This window comes from Lathyrus oleraceus, chromosome 2, assembly GCF_024323335.1.
Source record: "Lathyrus oleraceus cultivar Zhongwan6 chromosome 2, CAAS_Psat_ZW6_1.0, whole genome shotgun sequence".
NCBI classification, from domain to species: Eukaryota; Viridiplantae; Streptophyta; class Magnoliopsida; order Fabales; family Fabaceae; genus Lathyrus; species Lathyrus oleraceus.
In genome coordinates this window covers 441,193,959-441,212,056 of record NC_066580.1, presented here as the reverse complement: position 1 = coordinate 441,212,056, position 18,098 = coordinate 441,193,959, and the positions used below count along the sequence as shown (strand labels likewise).

Below are 18,098 nucleotides of genomic sequence, written 5' to 3'. Positions count from 1 at the left end.
TATATATATATATATATATATATATATATATAATTTAATAATTTAAATAGATAAAATTCAAAAGAGAGACTTAATTATGAATTACTTTCTTCCTCCCAAATCATACTGACTCTAACAAAATTCATTTGTTGTAAAATATATATTAAATAAATCATACATAGAAAGTGAATCTCAAACTCAAACTTCATTAATGTCATTACACTTAAAAAAGAAACCACAAGCTTCAACTTAATCATCTCACCCAAAAAAATCCAAACAACTATTTTTTCATTAAAATAATTTCTTAACAAAAAACAATCCAAACCAGAAAATAAGAGTTGTTAACATGTCATATTTCTCAAAATAAGTAAAAACTAATGTGAGAATGTGACAACTAAGTTGAAAGATGAAAGAATTAATATACACAAATCCATTATTACAGCTCAATTGTTTTAATTCTGTTTTAGTTATTTCGTGATTATATTAATTATCTTCTTAATTGTGTTTTTTCTCTCTCTTCTTTCATATTTCAAAAAGTCTCTTTTGACCATCTTCACCTTCTCCTTCTTCTTCCCTTCTTCGTCGTCCCTGCCCCATTCCTTCCTCTCTTTCTCTCTCTCTTCTTTCTCTCTCTTAATCATCTACACCTCATACACGGTTTCATTTCTCAATGAATGATAATTTTTCTCATATATCCAATTTTTTCCATTGCTTTTGATCCATTTTTCAAACACCATGGGTTTATGTTTTTCATCCACAAAAGTAGTTAGCGGCTCTAACGGCAATACAACGAATAATGATAACCGTAAACGGAATTCGTCGACCTCCACGGAAACCGTTACCGGGACGTCAACGAAGGCAGGGGCGGCGTCGGTACAGAAACATCTGGTGCCGAGCTCTGGTCAGCGGAGGAGAGGACCGGATGAAGGCCAGAAGAAAGGTAATCCAAGTCAGCAAACGAAGCCGAAAGATAAAGTTAGTTCGCGGCATGTTCCGTGTGGGAAGCGAACGGATTTTGGTTATGAGAAGGATTTTGATAAGAGGTTTACGCTTGGGAAATTGCTGGGACATGGACAATTTGGTTATACTTATGTTGGAATTGATAAATCTAATGGAGATCGTGTTGCTGTTAAGAGACTAGAGAAAGCAAAGGTATTGTTGTTGTTCATGCTCTTTGATTTTGTGATTTTGTTTTGTTTGGTCAATGGGTTAGGATTTAGGAAGAATTTATGAGATTTGGTTTTCTGGAGGTACAGTTTGTTGTTTTCTGAATGGGGATTGTTCAGATTTTTTGATTGATATTGATCTAGACTTGCTCAACTTTTTGGTGTTCAAGTTTGAAGTTATTTTGTAACTGGGTATAACAAGCTTGACTAGTTAAAGTTATGATTGACTTGTTATGTAACTTGTATATCAAGCCATTTGGTTGTTGTATTATGGCTTTGTGAATTGCGGTTGCGTTGCGATGTTTGACATTGCGGGAAATTATGAATATAAATGTGGTTGACGCGGATGCAAGTGTAGGTGTGATGCGGTTACATAGACCTTCAAAACCTTTATATTGCGACCACAATTGCGGTTATAAAGGTTTTTCCAGTTTCTTTTTCCACCCTTTGGTTGTGGAATCCTCCAAGGATGGTTATGACAGTGTTTAATGCAAGAGAGAATAATGTGACTTCAAGTAAAAGATTGATTGACCGAGTAATTTCGGATATTGTTAGTTTTGTAATGCCTGCAATGGATTTTAAATGAATGTGTAATCTGAGTTTTAAGTTCCTATTTTTACTCAGAGCCCTTTTTAGTAAGTTATGATTGTTTTTGCTCTGCTTCGTATACACATGAATCAGTCATTTGAGTTTTGTGGCAGATGGTTCTCCCCATTGCTGTTGAAGATGTAAAGAGAGAGGTCAAGATATTGAAAGAACTTACCGGCCATGAAAACGTGGTTCAGTTCTATAATGCTTTTGAGGATGATTCATATGTGTACATAGTTATGGAGTAAGTTAATTTCCCCCCTTCTGTTTTTTATTATTTTTGTACGGTTTCGTTTTGGTATATGATTCTAAGCATTATTAGACTGCAATAAATTCTGGATGTCTTTTGGCTGCTAATTCGTCAAATCATTTGTGCTGTCTTTACTATATCTGTTGTTTTGCTTCTTTATACGTCTATTAAAGTAAACTGCTTGGCAATTTATTTGATTAGGTTATGCGAGGGGGGAGAACTACTAGACCGGATACTGGGCAAGTAAGTTCTGTTTGATCTTGGATGTGTTTGATTTTTTCCTTTACTGTCTAGTTGGCTCTTCAGAATGTCTACAATTTCACAAATTTTCGGTGCCAGGATCGCCGACGACTCCAAAATATTATTTCTTGCTAATTTTCTGTTTTTAGCAATGTGTTTTTTTCTTTTATCCTGAACTTAGTTTTTCTACATCTTCTTTTGCAGGAAGGACAGCCGTTATACTGAAAAAGATGCTGCAGTGGTTGTAAGGCAGATGCTGAAGGTTGCAGCTCAATGTCATTTACATGGTTTAGTACATCGCGACATGAAGCCAGAGGTATGGTAAAGTCCAGTGGCATATTTAAGCTATGTGGAGTTATGCTACTAGATATTAAATTCATTTTATTTTCCTCTTTGTATGCAGAATTTTCTTTTCAAATCAAACAGAGAAGATTCAGCTTTAAAGGCTACTGATTTTGGTTTGTCTGATTTCATAAAACCTGGTGAGGAAAACTATTTATGTTAATCATTTGATTGATTTGTTTCATTTTCATGCCGCTATGTATCATACATGTTCTTGAAATCTTTATTTGAGACTTCTTGTTCTATCTCTTTGAAATTAAATCTTCAGGAAAGAGGTTTCCAGATATTGTTGGAAGTGCTTACTACGTCGCACCAGAAGTGTTAAAACGGAAGTCTGGCCCTGAATCGGATGTATGGAGTATTGGTGTGATTACATATATATTGCTTTGTGGGAGACGGCCATTTTGGGATAAGACTGAGGATGGTATCTTCAAGGAGGTAACTGAATTCTTATTACATTCTGAGTTTCCTTTTTTTTTTATGTTGAATTTTCTATATATCATCTTTAACGACATGAGTAAGTCTTTGACCTTTCCCTTAAAGAACATTAATTAATATTTTTATTACATTTAATATATGATCACGTCATATGCAGGTCTTACGGAATAAGCCTGATTTCCGGCGGAAACCATGGCCAACCATAAGTACTGCTGCAAAAGATTTTGTGAAGAAATTGTTGGTAAAAGATCCTCGGGCAAGATTAACTGCTGCTCAGGCTCTATGTATGTTTCCCACTTCTTATATTGACAAGGCTGTTTATAAAGTTATCCAGTTTCCTTTTCTTAAAATATTTACATTTATCACTGCTTCAAACTTAGGGTGTTCAATAATACTTAATGACGAACTAAACTAGAGGTTGCATATATAAAGACAGAGTCTTACCTTTTTTTTTTCAAAAAGACGAAAGAGTTTAAGCAATGAATTTATAGCACTTGAAAAACTATTTCATTTCAAACACCGAGTTTAATTGCTAAATTATTTATTCCCAAATTGAAAGTATTTGTTTGAATGGTATCAACTATTGAAGCTATGATTATTGCAAAATTGTCCCCAATTTAGATTTTTTATTTATAGTGCAAGTGGTCTGCAACCTTTTTAAAACTTTGCATTAACTCTTTTTCCCCTGCTTGAGGCCAATGTGTCTTTTAATGATGTATGATTACACTTTTTTTTGTTTTTGTTTTCAATGAATGTTTGCCTATATTCTATGTGAATTATTCAAGGGATAACGCAAAGAAAGGAGGGAAGCAGGGGACAAAAAATAACTTAGCAAAATTAACTGTGCATAACTATTGCCGTTAGTATGCAACAGTCAAAACAATTATTTAAAATTGAAAAACCAGTTATCTAAAATGAGATAAAGAGCAATTTGGTAGTCATTTTCAAAATTAAAACGGGCCCTAAATGCCCTTATATTCAGCTCAATTCTTTCTGTAATTATTCAGCTACATTTGGTTTGCATAATTAATGCAGTTGTTTTTTCTAATAAACTTTTGATTCATTCAAACTTGGCAATCATTCTAAATGGTGTTTCCTTCTTTTCATTATAACAAAGAACCGAGACTTAAACACAACCATAAATTGTATAAAATTTTCCTTTACCTTTTAAAACATATCTTAAACAAAGCTATACCCTAATGTTGAGTTGTATTGATGAATTCTGATATTTACAGCACATCCATGGGTTAGAGAAGGAGGAGAGGCATCCGAGATTCCGATTGATATATCTGTCCTAAATAACATGCGACAGTTTGTAAAGTATAGTCGATTGAAACAATTTGCATTGAGGGTAAGAAGGTTCATTAATTCAAGTCTTTGTAGGCTAGAAGGCAATTAGTTTGTTTGCTGTTGATTTTCTGATTACTTGGTTATCTTGCAGGCATTGGCCAGCACACTTAACGAAGGTGAGTTTTCTGATCTAAAAGATCAGTTTGATGCAATAGACGTGGACAAAAATGGCGCTATTAGTCTTGAAGAGATGAGACAGGTAACTCATGAATCAAAACACACCACTTCTGTTAGGGATTACTTTATCCCCTTAATATAGTCTTCGCTGCTTGGGTCTAAAGTGAAGTTTTTGCAGGCTCTTGCTAAAGATCTCCCATGGAAGTTGAAAGAATCCCGGGTATTAGAGATATTGCAAGCGGTTAGTATTCAAGATCCTTTGCTGGCACCATCCAGATTTGTTGGCCACTTATCATCCTTTATTCCACTTTTAAAATTTGAAAGATTGAAAGTTTCTTTGGTGTTTCCTGATATCGTTTTCTCATCTTTTATTAAAATATAATTTTAATGAAAATAGATGTTGCTTCCCTCATCACTCGTGGCCATCTTCACATGTTTTGCTTTTCCCTGTAAAAAGACTGACTCACTTTCTTTTATGCTGGCAGATAGACAGCAACACAGATGGACTAGTAGATTTTACCGAGTTTGTAGCAGCTACATTACATGTGCATCAATTGGAGGAACATGACTCTGATAAGTGGCAGCAACGGTCACAGGCTGCTTTTGAGAAATTTGACTTAGATAAGGATGGCTATATTACTCCAGAGGAACTGAGAATGGTTGGTCTTTCTCAATCTCCCTTAACAGTTTTGGTTGGTCTTTCTCCATCTTCCTTAACAATTTTTAAGATAAACTCTCTCCCTATGATTAAAAGTGGTTTTCCTGCAATGTACTTACTAAATTTTTGCATTCTTTATCAATCTTTGTGTTATTTTGAGGTGAGGAGTGTTTGAGCATAGCTAGAAAATCTACCCCACATTAGCTTTGTTACTCGTTTATGTTTAAAAATGAGTCAATCACCAGTTTAGGCTCTGATATTGTAGGTGTCAAACAATATAGTCTCTGAACATAACGAGATGTCAAAATGATATTTGAAATTGAAAATTCTTGATTACATTAATTCTTGAGTCAGTTAACTTAATCCCTAAAATTGTCTTGGGAACGATTAGTGTGATTGAGAAATTTTAGTTTCACCAACTTTAGATTTTTCTTGATATCAAAAACTAAATTGTCTGACCGACCACTACAATTTCGGGGGGACTAGTGGTGATTCACTTGTTTTGTAAAGTAATGTTTTCAACTTCAAATACATATTTGCTGCAAACTAATATCACTCTCTTTTTGTCTTTTTAGCATACTGGTATGAGAGGCTCCATTGATCCTTTGCTTGAGGAAGCCGATATTGACAAAGATGGAAAGATCAGCTTACCAGAATTTCGGAGACTTTTAAGAACTGCAAGCATTGGTTCTCGAAATATAAATAGCCCGTCTCACCGTAACAGAAGGGCCTAGGTTAGAAGTGTTTCAGAGGCGGAGATGATTCAGATTTGGGAGTGGTGGAGTTTCCTTTTAAGATGATCTCCTGTGCAGATTGTGTTGAAGCCATTGAGATATTTGTTCTGCAAATTTTGCACTCTCTGGCCATTTTATGGAACACTAAAACTACAGTAATATTGACTATGGCGTCTCGAAGAGGATTGTGTTAAAAGCTTAGTCTAGAGGACTCTGTCAAGAAGTGTTTCATACAGTGTGTATAGACCCTGCTTGGATTGGCTTCAGGTATCAAAGTTGAGAGTTTCCATCAGTGTACATTATTTTTTAAGTGTCAGGGTTTTCTGGATTTACTTGTGCCATAACATGTAATGTGTAACTATAAATAAAAATCTTTTATTCTATCCAAAATGAGAAAAAAAGAAGGAAGAACCAGAGTAATATATTTAGATTTTTAGATTTCCACTCTTTTTTTTTTAAAACATCTCTCTATATACTTTTGATGCCTGCAAAAACCAGAGTAATAACTATTGGACAAAATTTACATGAATAATATTATAAGCATAATTATACATTTAGAGTAAACTTGATCAAATAACTCAATCCATACAGCATTAGTATATCAAGATGCAAATTTTAATAGAAAAATTCTAAAAACTCACAAGTCTTCATCAAAAGAATAAGCAAAAAGTTTAGATGAAAAACATAAGACTAACAACAAGAAAAGAGAGACAAGATAGAATAAAAAAGAAAAAGGATGAAAATGAAAGAAAAAAAGAGGGGAAAGAAAGAAGGAAAATAAATGTAAGAGTAAAAGATGGAAAGAAAAGAGAGAGAAAACAAAGGGAAAAAAGAAATGAATTAAAGAAGAAAAAGAAAGATGAAGGGATGATGAAAGTAAAAAGGAAGGCGAAGGTTGAAAGCGCACTAGATTAAAGAGGACGGTTAGTTTAAACAAAATTATCACTACAAAATAATGCAAGAAGTTAAAATTACCTTTAAAATGTTTTATAGAATAATTTTGACTTTTCAAGTGAAAAGTAATGAGAGTTGTTTAAGGTATTCTAAGAATTGTTGTCACACTTTCGTGAAAAATAAAAAATACTTGTAGAATTCAGAGATGCATTTCTAGATGCGCCTTAAATACATTCGTTTTTGAGTCAGACCCTAAGACAATGCATTTTTTTTATAGAAATGTATCTTCGTGTAACTTATGGAAATGCATCTTCAAATGTTGTTTTAATAAAAATATGTCAAATCCTTTCTCGTTCTTCACTTCTCAAAATACTCTCAACCTCTCGAGTCTCTTAAGCTCTCTCAAATCACATTCTCTCAAAATCATTCAACACACTTCAAAGCTTCTTTCATCAACATCAAATCGATCAAAAAGCTCCTCAACATCAAACTAACTTCACATTTGATAAAATTTTTATTTTTCTGAACTTTTTTAATTTATATATACAGTTGTAGAAATTGAGCATTAGGTTATGTAATAGGTAGTTTATATATGTTATTAAAATGAGCAATGTGTTTGATATGTGGTTTAAATGGTCAATGCATTGTTTTAGATGTTATCATGGACTGCATTTCCGCCATTAACGTGCTTATGAGTTGTAGAACCTTACGAAGATGCATCTCCGAAATTTTCTAAAATATTTTGATTTCTAGAATCTGGAGATGCATCTCCAAAATTTATCAGGCTGCATTTTTTAGCTTGATCTCATTGTGTTTCATATGTATAATGCTTGTGTGTTTGACTTACGAGCATTATGGCTGATAAGCAAGATAAGTTGAGGCATGACAAAGTTGCAGAGAATGCATCGGTTTAGAAGGAAAGAGTCCAAGCCTTGCAGACACCTATTATTTCTAGCTCGGTTGATGCAGAAGCATCAATTTCGGGACTCATGCATCTTAGCTTTCGTCTTTCCGTACGAGACATATATCATCTACTTAGGCATCGGTGGCACCGGAGGCCCCCGAGGGGTTTAGAGGATGCCCTTCAGACTTATCGTTGTTGCCTCTATACATGGACCATACTTCAAGACATGTCTAGAATGGAGAGGCAAAACTCAGTTGTATTCATTCTTTGAAATATCATGTTTGTTATAATATTCGAAGTTTCCAATGATGATTTATTTTTCTATAGGACCGTGATGCTTTAAAATTCATCAATCATGGTCGAAAGATTACGAGTTTGGAAGATGACCCATGGGAAGCCATGAAGGAGTTAGAAGCCACTGAAGGGCTTATGCTAGGTTTTAATTTTTGGAGAGGTTGTATACACAACAACTGCATGATGTAGAACAAGTTGCTGGTGATGACGAGAAGGTTGCGAGGCATAGGTCACACCTATTATTGTATTTGATTGACATTGTCGCTACCACGAAAAACTGACTGACTAAAAATGTCAAACAATGAAACTGAGTCGCCACCAGATTTTATTTCTTCCTATAAGAGAGGAAAAGAAAAATAGTCGATAAAACCCTTTAATGAAAAAAAATATGAAAATGATTGGTCTCGCAACCAAATATGGGTTCGGAAGTCGGTTACGCAAGGGGAAGATATTATCATCCATCACGTCCATGGTACTCCATGGGAACCATTTATGTTGTCTACGTGCGTGAGTATTTATCTTAAAGTTTTCTTATTATTAGGAAAAATGAGGGAAAAATGAGATTTGAGTTTTTTATTATTGTGCTCGTCAAGGATTGGAGCCCTTGTGCCTACATATCATTCATCGGGGGATGAAGAATCAGAGCTCCGTAGTTCGAAGTAGAAAATGTTTGTGTGTTGGTTAATTTTACCTTGAAAAAGGGTTTTCGAAGTGATGCCCTAAGGCGGAAAAATAAGTTTGATAAGTTGATGTTTGTTTTAGGGTTTTTGAAAAGAGTTGTTTTTTATTAGAATTGCACTAAAGACTATGGGCGAAGGTGAATGTTTCAGACAAACAAGTCAAGCATCTTGTGTCTAAAATACTCAGAGTAAGGGTAGGAGAACTCCATTCTTACCCATTCCCCACCACTTAAGGCTCGTGGCGCACAATTCTAATTGTATCTTTATTGTATTTTGAATTTGATTGAGAAAATGTCGATTGGCGTTGGATAAAGGATTTATTGCTTATTGATTTTTGAAATGGTGATATACATGGATACTTACAAGATAACAAACGCGAGAAATAAATGATCTCATTGTAAGGTAGCCCAAGAGAAAGCCTTGTGTGTGTGAAGTCACCTATGCTAACAAGTGGATAATGGACTTAAGAGCATGTCTCCCTAGGATAGTGCCATGAATGTCATTCTTACAATAAAAGATTACAAGCTACAAATTAAGATCCAAGTTAGAGCATTGGGTCAAGAATTAGGGCAAGGTCCAAGTGCAAGGGTCTTAATGAGTCCTCTAAGTCCAATAGTGGGTAATAGATGAATGCATTTTTTTACCTTTTGATTTTATCATGTTTTGTTCTTTTTGATATGTAATGACAAATGAGTAAATGAAAAATGATTAGTGATGAAAGTTAGTGGTTAGAAATCAATGGTTAATGATAAATCATGTCAACAAAATCAATGGTTAGTGATGAAGTAATATGGTTTGGTTGATCTGGCCCGCAACATGCAGCATGGTGAGGCATGATTTTTGCACTTAAGCCAATTAAAATTGGCTCGTGCATTTTGAACCAAACTCAGACCAAATCATCTTTGCCATGCCCTTAACACAATATAAAACAAATTAGGTCAAAATATGTTTTGAGGTGAAAATGCCAAAGGTGTCAAGTGGTGGTTATGACATGCTTTTAGGCCTGACTAGGCAACTTGACCTAACTTGGCCAATCCTAATTTTGAGGTTCTTAGGTATTGAATTAGGTTTTGTGTCTTGAAAAAAAGTCGGAGAGGAGTTCATAAATGACATTTGGATTGAAGTAGATCCTCAAAAGGTTAAAAGATGAAAAGGTTATGGGGTTTGGACCAAATGGTAGGCCAAACTTGCCAAAACTTGGCCAAACCAACATGCCCTAACTTGCATTTTTGAAGTTTCTTAAATTCTAAGGCACAATGTTGATTGTTGGAAGACTAAATGAGTAAGTCTTGATAGAAACCAAGCCTCTATGATTTGAAAGATGATTATGTTCCTTGCTTATGGATGAAATCATGTGATTCTTTTAAAATTCAAAGTTCAAACTAAAACTTTCACTTGTATTGCTAACTATGGATGAAATGGATGGGTGTTTGGTGGATGATGATTGAAATTTGTGAAGATTAGGGTTTTGGAAATATGCATTGACTTTTGTCAAGTTTGACCAAAAAGTCAAATGTTGATCAAAGTCAAACTTTGGCAAAAGTTAATCTCTTGGGTTCCTTGGATGAATGATGAATGAAGTGAGTTTGGATTGAATGTAAATGGATTAATGGATAATAAAGTGATCAAATGCAATATCCATGAAATATGGTTTCAAGCAATAAGGAAAGTCATAGAAGCAAAGGGAACAACTAAGGTTTCTTGGATCAAAAGGTTCCTTAAGGGCCAAAGTCATACCAACTAGGGTTTGGGTGTGCATGAGGTGTAGTTTCACAAGGTTAAAGACTAACCAGTGGTTGGATATTAGGGTTCCCTCAAGGGCAAAGGCCAAAGCACAAAGTCAAATGATGACTTGTACAAGCCACAAAGGATCAAAGGATTATGGTTGAGGCCTATAGATGACAAGATGATCAAGCAATGTTCCCCATTAAGGCTCACCATCCAATTAGGGTTTCAGAGGTGAGTGAGGTGACTTATGTAGTCTCACAAAGTCAAAGAGTGCTTGAAGATATCAATTAGGATTTAGGGTTGATTGGGCACATCCTAACATGATCAAGAGATCTTGGTGATTCTCATATATGAACATCATGCCTTGAGTCTATGTAGTATGCTTTCTTGTTATGAATGTAAATGCAAATGGGATGATGAGGTGATGAATGTATGCCTATGCATTAGGGTCATGAAAATTGTGTAAGAGGTTGGGTAAATTTGGGGTATGACATACACGTCTATTTTTTGTGGACAAAAGTATCACTTATGTGGATGTGGTATATCTGTGATACTTTGATGACTTGGATAAGATCCATGAGTACAATTGGGAGGCTGATTGTTTGGTCTACCTATACTCAAAGTTTGAAGAAGGTTGTATGCGGAAGACCAAACAAATGACAGGCAAGATCACACTATTGATGATAATATTTCTGCGTCTTTTAGTGTTTCATTTGTCTTTTCGTAAACTTATACTTCGTCCATTTGTGCATATTTTACTAATGATTCATATGTACCATTTTCAAGCTTGGATCCTCTAGTACTTCCCAGGCATATCCGGATGGTCATCTCTTCCGACCTACACTGAGGATATGCTACATGCTTCTGCATTCGTCCCACTCAGAGTGAATCAGGAAACAGAGCCATACCGAGTGTATCTTGACAACATGGTAGTAGAGGATATACACTTCCATACTTATATCACTCACCTCGAGACACATCCTTTTGACGACATATCCTTATACTCAAAATGGTTGGCTTGAAGTTCACGTATGATGTATCCTCATATGCATGAGAGCGTCATGTGGCAGTTCAGTTACATGCAGTTTATTTTCAGAGACCCTTTTGAGTATGATCCTCCCATTATGACATATAGAGATATGGATACCAAGTTTGATGATTATCTTAATCATATGGTACTAGAGGAGGCATAAAGTACCATATCTCATAGAGACTGAAGTATTGTACACAACTACATCCAGTGGTTTTCCAGGGTGTCACATCCTTATATGACACCAAATGTTCCAGGAGATCCACCTAGGACAACTCATCAGGAGATCCTAGAGGAGGAGCAGGCTAGGGAAGATCATGTTGTTGATGTGTTGCCTATATGTCATTGTATCATGGAGATTGAGCAAATGCGTAGAGACAGAAGAGTCTTTTCTGAAGGCTCTGAGGCGAGGTACGTTGAAGATGCCATGATGGGGGAGGCACGAGAGACACCGCAATACACCAGGCATCGTAGAAAAAAGGGTGTTCGAGTCCGTCATATGTAGTAGTATAATATTTGTATTAGAAACACTATTTTCGGTTCTATTTTACTTTTACTTCATTGTATACTCCAGATTTATTAATTTATATTTGTCATTTTCATATTATTCTGGTGGTTTAATTTATACAAAAATGAAAATGATATTATAGCTATAATCTCTTGTATGTTAAATTATGGTTTTGGACTCTTGATGAAATCCTATGAGTTGGCAAGACTTCTAGAGATATGAAAAGAATCAGGTTTGACTCTAGTTTCATGAATGAAAACCATAAGTTTATTCCTCCAGTCAAAAGACTAAGTTCCTTATGTCAAACTATATGTCTTAACATCATGTTCGACATCATTACCAGCACAAAAACATTTACAACAAAGCTTCATGGGTATATCACCACTATGATAACAAGGTCATACAATATCTTTTTGCTTCAAACTGTGTCAAAAACCTTACTACCAATACCATAAATATCTTATTAGGAACACTTCAAAGAATAGCCATCTTCAACAATGATAGACAGTCAAAGAGGCAACTACAAGTCACATTTCACATACTTCATTAAGGGCGTCATCCCATGAAGATTAGTATTTAGACAATAGAAGCTCCAAACACATGATTGGTGAAAAAAAACTGCTTAAAAGAGGTAAAACCTTACTCAAATAACTATGTTACTTTTGGTGATGGTGTCAAATGAAAGATCACTGGAAAAGGAAAACTGAATTATCTAGGCCTTTCTACTTTAGATGATGTTCTTCTTGTTGAAAGTCTTATTACAAATCTCATTAGCATTAGCCAACTGTGTGATCAAGAGCTGTGTGAATTTCAATTATTCTGAATGCATTGTCACTAACAAACAACTGGAACAAATAATGAAGGGTATTAGATCATCAAACATTTGCTATATGTGGTGTTCAAAGTCAAAGGATCAACCTTAAGCATGATGAACTCTAAAGAAGATGAAATCAAGCTGCGACAGAAAACTTGGTCATATGAATTTGAGAAGCATGAGGAAGATTGTGCCCGAAAAGACCATCCTTGGGCTTCTTAGTCTCAAGATTGAAGAAGGGAAGATTTGTGGATACTATCGGATAGACAAACAGACTAAGATGTCACAAGAGAAGGTGCAACATCTTACCACCTCCAGAGTTCTTGAGTTACTTCACATGGATCTTATGGGATCTATGCAAGTAGAAATCTTAGGTGGAAGGCGATATATTTTTGTATGTGTTGATGATAATTCAAAGGTACACTCGGGTAGACTTTCTTCGAGAAAAATCTAATACTATCACCATATTTGAAAGACTATGCCAACGACTGCAGCGTGAGAAAGGGAAATATATTGACTAGATCATTCGAATTTGGAGTAACCATGGAAGGGAATTTGAGAATTCTACCTTCTCTGAATTCTTTTCCTCTTAAGAAATTGCTCACGAGTTCTCAACCCCATTACTCCTCAACAAAATGAGGTTGTTGAATGTAAAAATAGAACTCTTCAAGAGATGGCTAGAGTCATGCTTCATGCCAAGAATCTATCTTATAATTTTAAATATATAATAAATAATTTATTAAATATAAAATAAATATCTATATAATAAATTAATATTATTAAATTGAAAATATTAATAAAAATGTAAGTGATATATATATATATATATATATATATATATATATATATATATATATATATATATATATATATATATATATATATATATATATTCATACTATAAATTTTCATATTTTATCACCAATGAGAATTGGAATAGAGAACTTATAATACCAGATCTTATCATACATATTTTTATAATTACATCCTAAATATTCTATCCATTTTTTTCATTATCTTGTATCATAAATATTTTTTAGAAATTTTATTTGATGCATTATTGTCCTCATTCTCCTCTATAATAACTATATTTGTTGCATCCAAAATAGTACTATTTATTTAAACTTATATCTTCTAGAGTTATTGTTACTCTTTCTTCTATAATTTGAATATTTGTTTACATTGTGCTTCTCATCTAACAACAAATAAACGAATCTAATCACAATTAGCCCTTCATAACTCACATAATCAAAACCTCACAACTTTTGTTGCACATTGACCAATCATAGTTAGTAGCTAGAGAATGTGAAATCTACACTCATGGTTTCAAAGTTTCTGAAACCATGAATGCTACTTAATAATATGACATAACCGTTTTAATATGTGATTAATCACATTAGTTGTACATGATTACAATTCTTGTAACTGATATTTGATTATTTCATATCAATTCAATTTTCTTTTAAATAGTAAAAAATCATGAACCACAATGATCTTGATCAAACTATACCACACTTGTTATTGCTTCTGGTATCTGCTGACAAAAGATGGCTCAAAATGATGGCGGCATAAAAGAGGAAGCGAAGCCTACAGCGCCGCCGGTGAAAGAACAATTACCTGGAATTCAGTATTGTATTAACAGTCCACCTCCATGGCGTTAGTACACTCTTCTTTAATTTGCTGAAAATTTGAATACAGATGTTGAATTTTTGTACATATATTGAACAATGTGAACATGTAATATAACAAATATTCAATCTTTGATCCTAATAATGCAGGTGAAGCAGTGATATTAGGGTTTCAGCATTACCTTCTGACTCTTGGCATTACTGTTTTGATTCCAACTATAATTGTTCCTCAAATGGGTGGAGGAGATGTGAGAAAAAAACTTCTGATCCATTCTTAATTCCTTTTAAACAAATTTTGTGATGTTCTAATTGAACAAAAATGTTTTGAGTCAATGTAGGTTGAGAAGACTAAGGTGATACAGTCCCTTCTGTTTGTTTCTGGACTAAACACCTTTCTTCAATCTTTGTTCGGAACTCGACTACCGATCGTAGTCGTTGGTTCATACACTTACATAATACCTATACTTTCTATTGTTCAAGCTAGCAGATATAATGCATATTCAGATCCTTATGAGGTAAACAAAACTACTTTTTATGCTTCTGTTTTTCGTTTCGCTCGTTAGTATTTGTTTGATTTTTTTTTTCTCTAGAGGTTTACGATGACGATGAGAGGGATTCAAGGTGCCTTGATCATAAGTTCGAGTTTCCAAATCGCGATTGGATTTTTCGGGTTTTGGAGGAATGCTGTAAGGTTAGTTAGTATTTCTGATCAGATTTTTTAGCAGCTTTTTTGATTGATTCATTATCTTATATTGCTTTGTTTACAGGTTCCTTAGTCCACTTTCAGTTGTTCCATATGTGACATTCACTGGACTTGGTCTCTACCAACTTGGTTTCCCAATGGTAAGACTAAAGAACCATACCCTTGTGATTTCTTGCTTCTTAAGTTTGAATCAACAATAAGTTAGTAATTTTGCAGCTTGCAAATTGCGTCGAAATTGGGCTTCCTGCGTTAATTATAATGGTTTTCATCTCACAGGCAAGTTGTTAATCAATCTTGTATTAGTAATTAAAACAAGTTTGAATACAGAAATTTGTTAAATAGGTTACTGTGAAACTAAATCTGTTTTCTTTCTGCAGTATCTTCATCGTTATATTAGCACCGTGAGGCCTATACATGACCGATACGCTGTGCTATTTACGGTTGCAATTGTGTGGCTATTTGCACAGCTTTTAACTGCTTCCACTGCATATAACCACAAGTCACAAAATACACAGAATAGCTGCCGCACTGATCGCGCTGGACTCGTTACTTCCGCTAAATGGTAAGAATAATTGCAGTCTGGTTTCCTCAATTAGTTCTGATCATTTACTTAACATGGTTATGGAAATTGCCGAGGTTTTTAGTTAAAAGTTTAGTTAAAAGTATTTGTTTTTTTTATGCAGGGTGTATCTTCCTTACCCTTTTCAATGGGGGCCTCCTACTTTCAATGTTCTGGAAGCATTTCCTATGATGGCTGCTTCATTAGTTTCTCTTTTTGAGGTAATCACTTAATTCCTTGGCACACAAGTAATTAGAATCTCGTGTCACTCGTCAATGCAATTTCACTTGTAAATCACTGGTTTGAAATTTGTTTTACTTACAGTTTTCTGGTACATCCTATGCTGCTGCAAGATATGGAAGTGCCACGCCGGTGCCACCTTCTATTATCAGCCGCGGAGCTGGTTGGGTGGTAGGATTCGATATCTTGTAATTCTCTTTTACATAAAATGAAACTCTGATATGTAATTTTACTAATGCCATTGTTATTTTGATTTTAGGGAGTAGGTGCTTTTCTCAGTGCCATATTTGGCTGTGTTACCGGAACTTCAGCATCCGCGTAAGTTTGGCCTAATTCCTTTTGTGTTTGTTAATCTTGACTGCTTGGTAGCGATTTGTTTCGCCGATTTTTACGATTATGCTTTACTCTTGTTTCAGGGAAAATGCTGGTTTACTAGCATTAACAAAAGTAGGAAGCAGAAGAGTAATTCAAATATCATCTGGCTTTATGATTTTCTTCTCTATATTCGGTACTGTTTTACGCCGAACACGAATCCAACATTGTTACATAGACACAGTATTGATTATCTGATGATATATTCTTTGTTATTTCTTTTTGAACCAGGAAAATTTGGAGCAATTTTCGCATCTGTTCCTTTCCCAATCATAGCAGCATTATATTGCGTATTATTCGGTTACGTGTGTAAGTTCATTCATTCGCGCCAATGATAATAGTCTTTATGCTGTTATGGTTACATTAGAAGAACTTAACAATATTTGGTCATTTGGAACAATGTAGCTTCTGCTGGTCTTGGTTTTCTCCAATTCTGTAACCTCAACAGTTTCCGAACCAAATTCGTGTTAGGCTTTTCATTCTTCTTAGGAATCTCCATACCGCAATATTTCTCACAATATTTTCATGTGAAACATGAGCAAGGAAGTGCTAGATGGGTAAGATACATGAAAATCTCAACCAAAAAACAACACAGTCATTTGAATTTCATTTATGTGATTATCAACTAATGATTGTTCACTAATTTGAATGCAGTTCTATGATATTTTAAGTGTGATCTTCATGTCGCATGTAACGGTTGCTGCGTTGGTTGCATTAATTTTGGATCTCACGCTTTCTCGCGACGATGATGCGGCGAAAAATGACAGTAGCTTGAAATGGTGGGAGAAGTTTAGCTTATATAGTTCAGATGTTAGAAATGATGAATTCTATTCTTTACCTTGCAGACTCAATGAGCTTTTTCCATCACTTTAAGAGATGATGATAGATAGAACATTTTGTTATTTCTTGAAATCAACTCATTTTCTTATTGTCAAAAAAGATTGTTTGTATCATGTAAATTGTGGTGACATGGTTTCACTTGGATATGTTATGGAAGTTATGAATTGAGGGCATTTTTCTCATTAGATTATATATACTGCTTAACATGTGACAATTGAAATAATATAACCATTTTTCTCTAGACAATTAAGCGACAATTTGAAACCTTTTTTCATGTCATAAGAGGCTAAAGGGATAAAAGAAAATCCTACTGGACAAATAATGGTACAAATAATTTTCAAAACACTTATTTTAAAACGAAAAGAATAACTTTGTATATTTAATAATGTTCGTAAATATATAATTAACATTTTTTATATTTAAAAAATGATTGACGTTTTTAAAATATTGGGTTCGTAATAGTTCATTAGAATTAGAACAATTGAACAAATTTAATAATTAAAAGGACTTCGTTAAATTTAAATGTCGTAAATGAAGGTACCGACATAATCATATCTTTCGTAAAGATGCGATGTCAACCCATCTAAACCAACTAATTCTTATATGTGTTTGTTTTCGAAGATAGGTATCTATATGCTCAACGACAAACCGCTTACACATAAGAAGCTTTAATGTCTTACACATACACACAAAATTACCCAACCTGAAACTCTACAATTCCATACCCAACAAAATTATCGACCCACAAACACACAAACCCACAACCAAAATATGCCAGACACCCACCCACAATACCAATAGCGTCCCCCTATATCATCGAACATATAACACCAATCTTTCTTCATACCATATCTAAAACACTCAAACATCACAACAACCATATGACTATCAAACACCACAATAACCATTTCAACATTTTTTCAACGAATCGTTCACATCAATGTCACCCCTTCAATCGTTCAGGTTGCCACCAGTAACCCCATCAACACATCCCAAAACTGTTGTGGGATAGGTTGAAGACTCAGTTATGACAAGTATCGCT

General features: G+C 34.5%; 2 protein-coding genes across 3 annotated transcripts; both read left to right on the top strand.

Moving 5' to 3' along the window:
* The first annotated feature begins 449 nt into the window (after window positions 1–449).
* Window positions 450–6,300, top strand: LOC127120148 (calcium-dependent protein kinase 28). 2 transcript variants are annotated; one of them, XM_051050547.1, is made up of 12 exons: window positions 450–1,131; window positions 1,847–1,977; window positions 2,185–2,226; window positions 2,428–2,539; window positions 2,627–2,705; window positions 2,834–3,003; window positions 3,161–3,287; window positions 4,239–4,354; window positions 4,445–4,552; window positions 4,649–4,711; window positions 4,956–5,129; window positions 5,704–6,300. In XM_051050547.1, the coding sequence occupies exons 1-12, from the start codon at window positions 715–717 to the stop codon at window positions 5,860–5,862; spliced, it is 1,698 nt and encodes a 565-aa protein (XP_050906504.1). In that variant the 5' UTR covers window positions 450–714; the 3' UTR covers window positions 5,863–6,300. The 2 variants fall into 2 exon arrangements, with proteins under 2 accessions (XP_050906504.1, XP_050906503.1); XM_051050546.1 differs by having other exon boundaries at window positions 4,956–5,162.
* A 7,961-nt stretch (window positions 6,301–14,261) lies between these two features.
* Window positions 14,262–17,122, top strand: LOC127123618 (putative nucleobase-ascorbate transporter 10). Its single transcript, XM_051053819.1, has 14 exons — window positions 14,262–14,370; window positions 14,493–14,590; window positions 14,681–14,857; window positions 14,933–15,033; window positions 15,110–15,185; window positions 15,262–15,321; window positions 15,423–15,607; window positions 15,729–15,825; window positions 15,929–16,015; window positions 16,104–16,162; window positions 16,261–16,352; window positions 16,448–16,525; window positions 16,622–16,773; window positions 16,871–17,122. The coding sequence occupies exons 1-14, from the start codon at window positions 14,262–14,264 to the stop codon at window positions 17,087–17,089; spliced, it is 1,590 nt and encodes a 529-aa protein (XP_050909776.1). The 3' UTR covers window positions 17,090–17,122.
* Window positions 17,123–18,098: the final 976 nt, after the last annotated feature.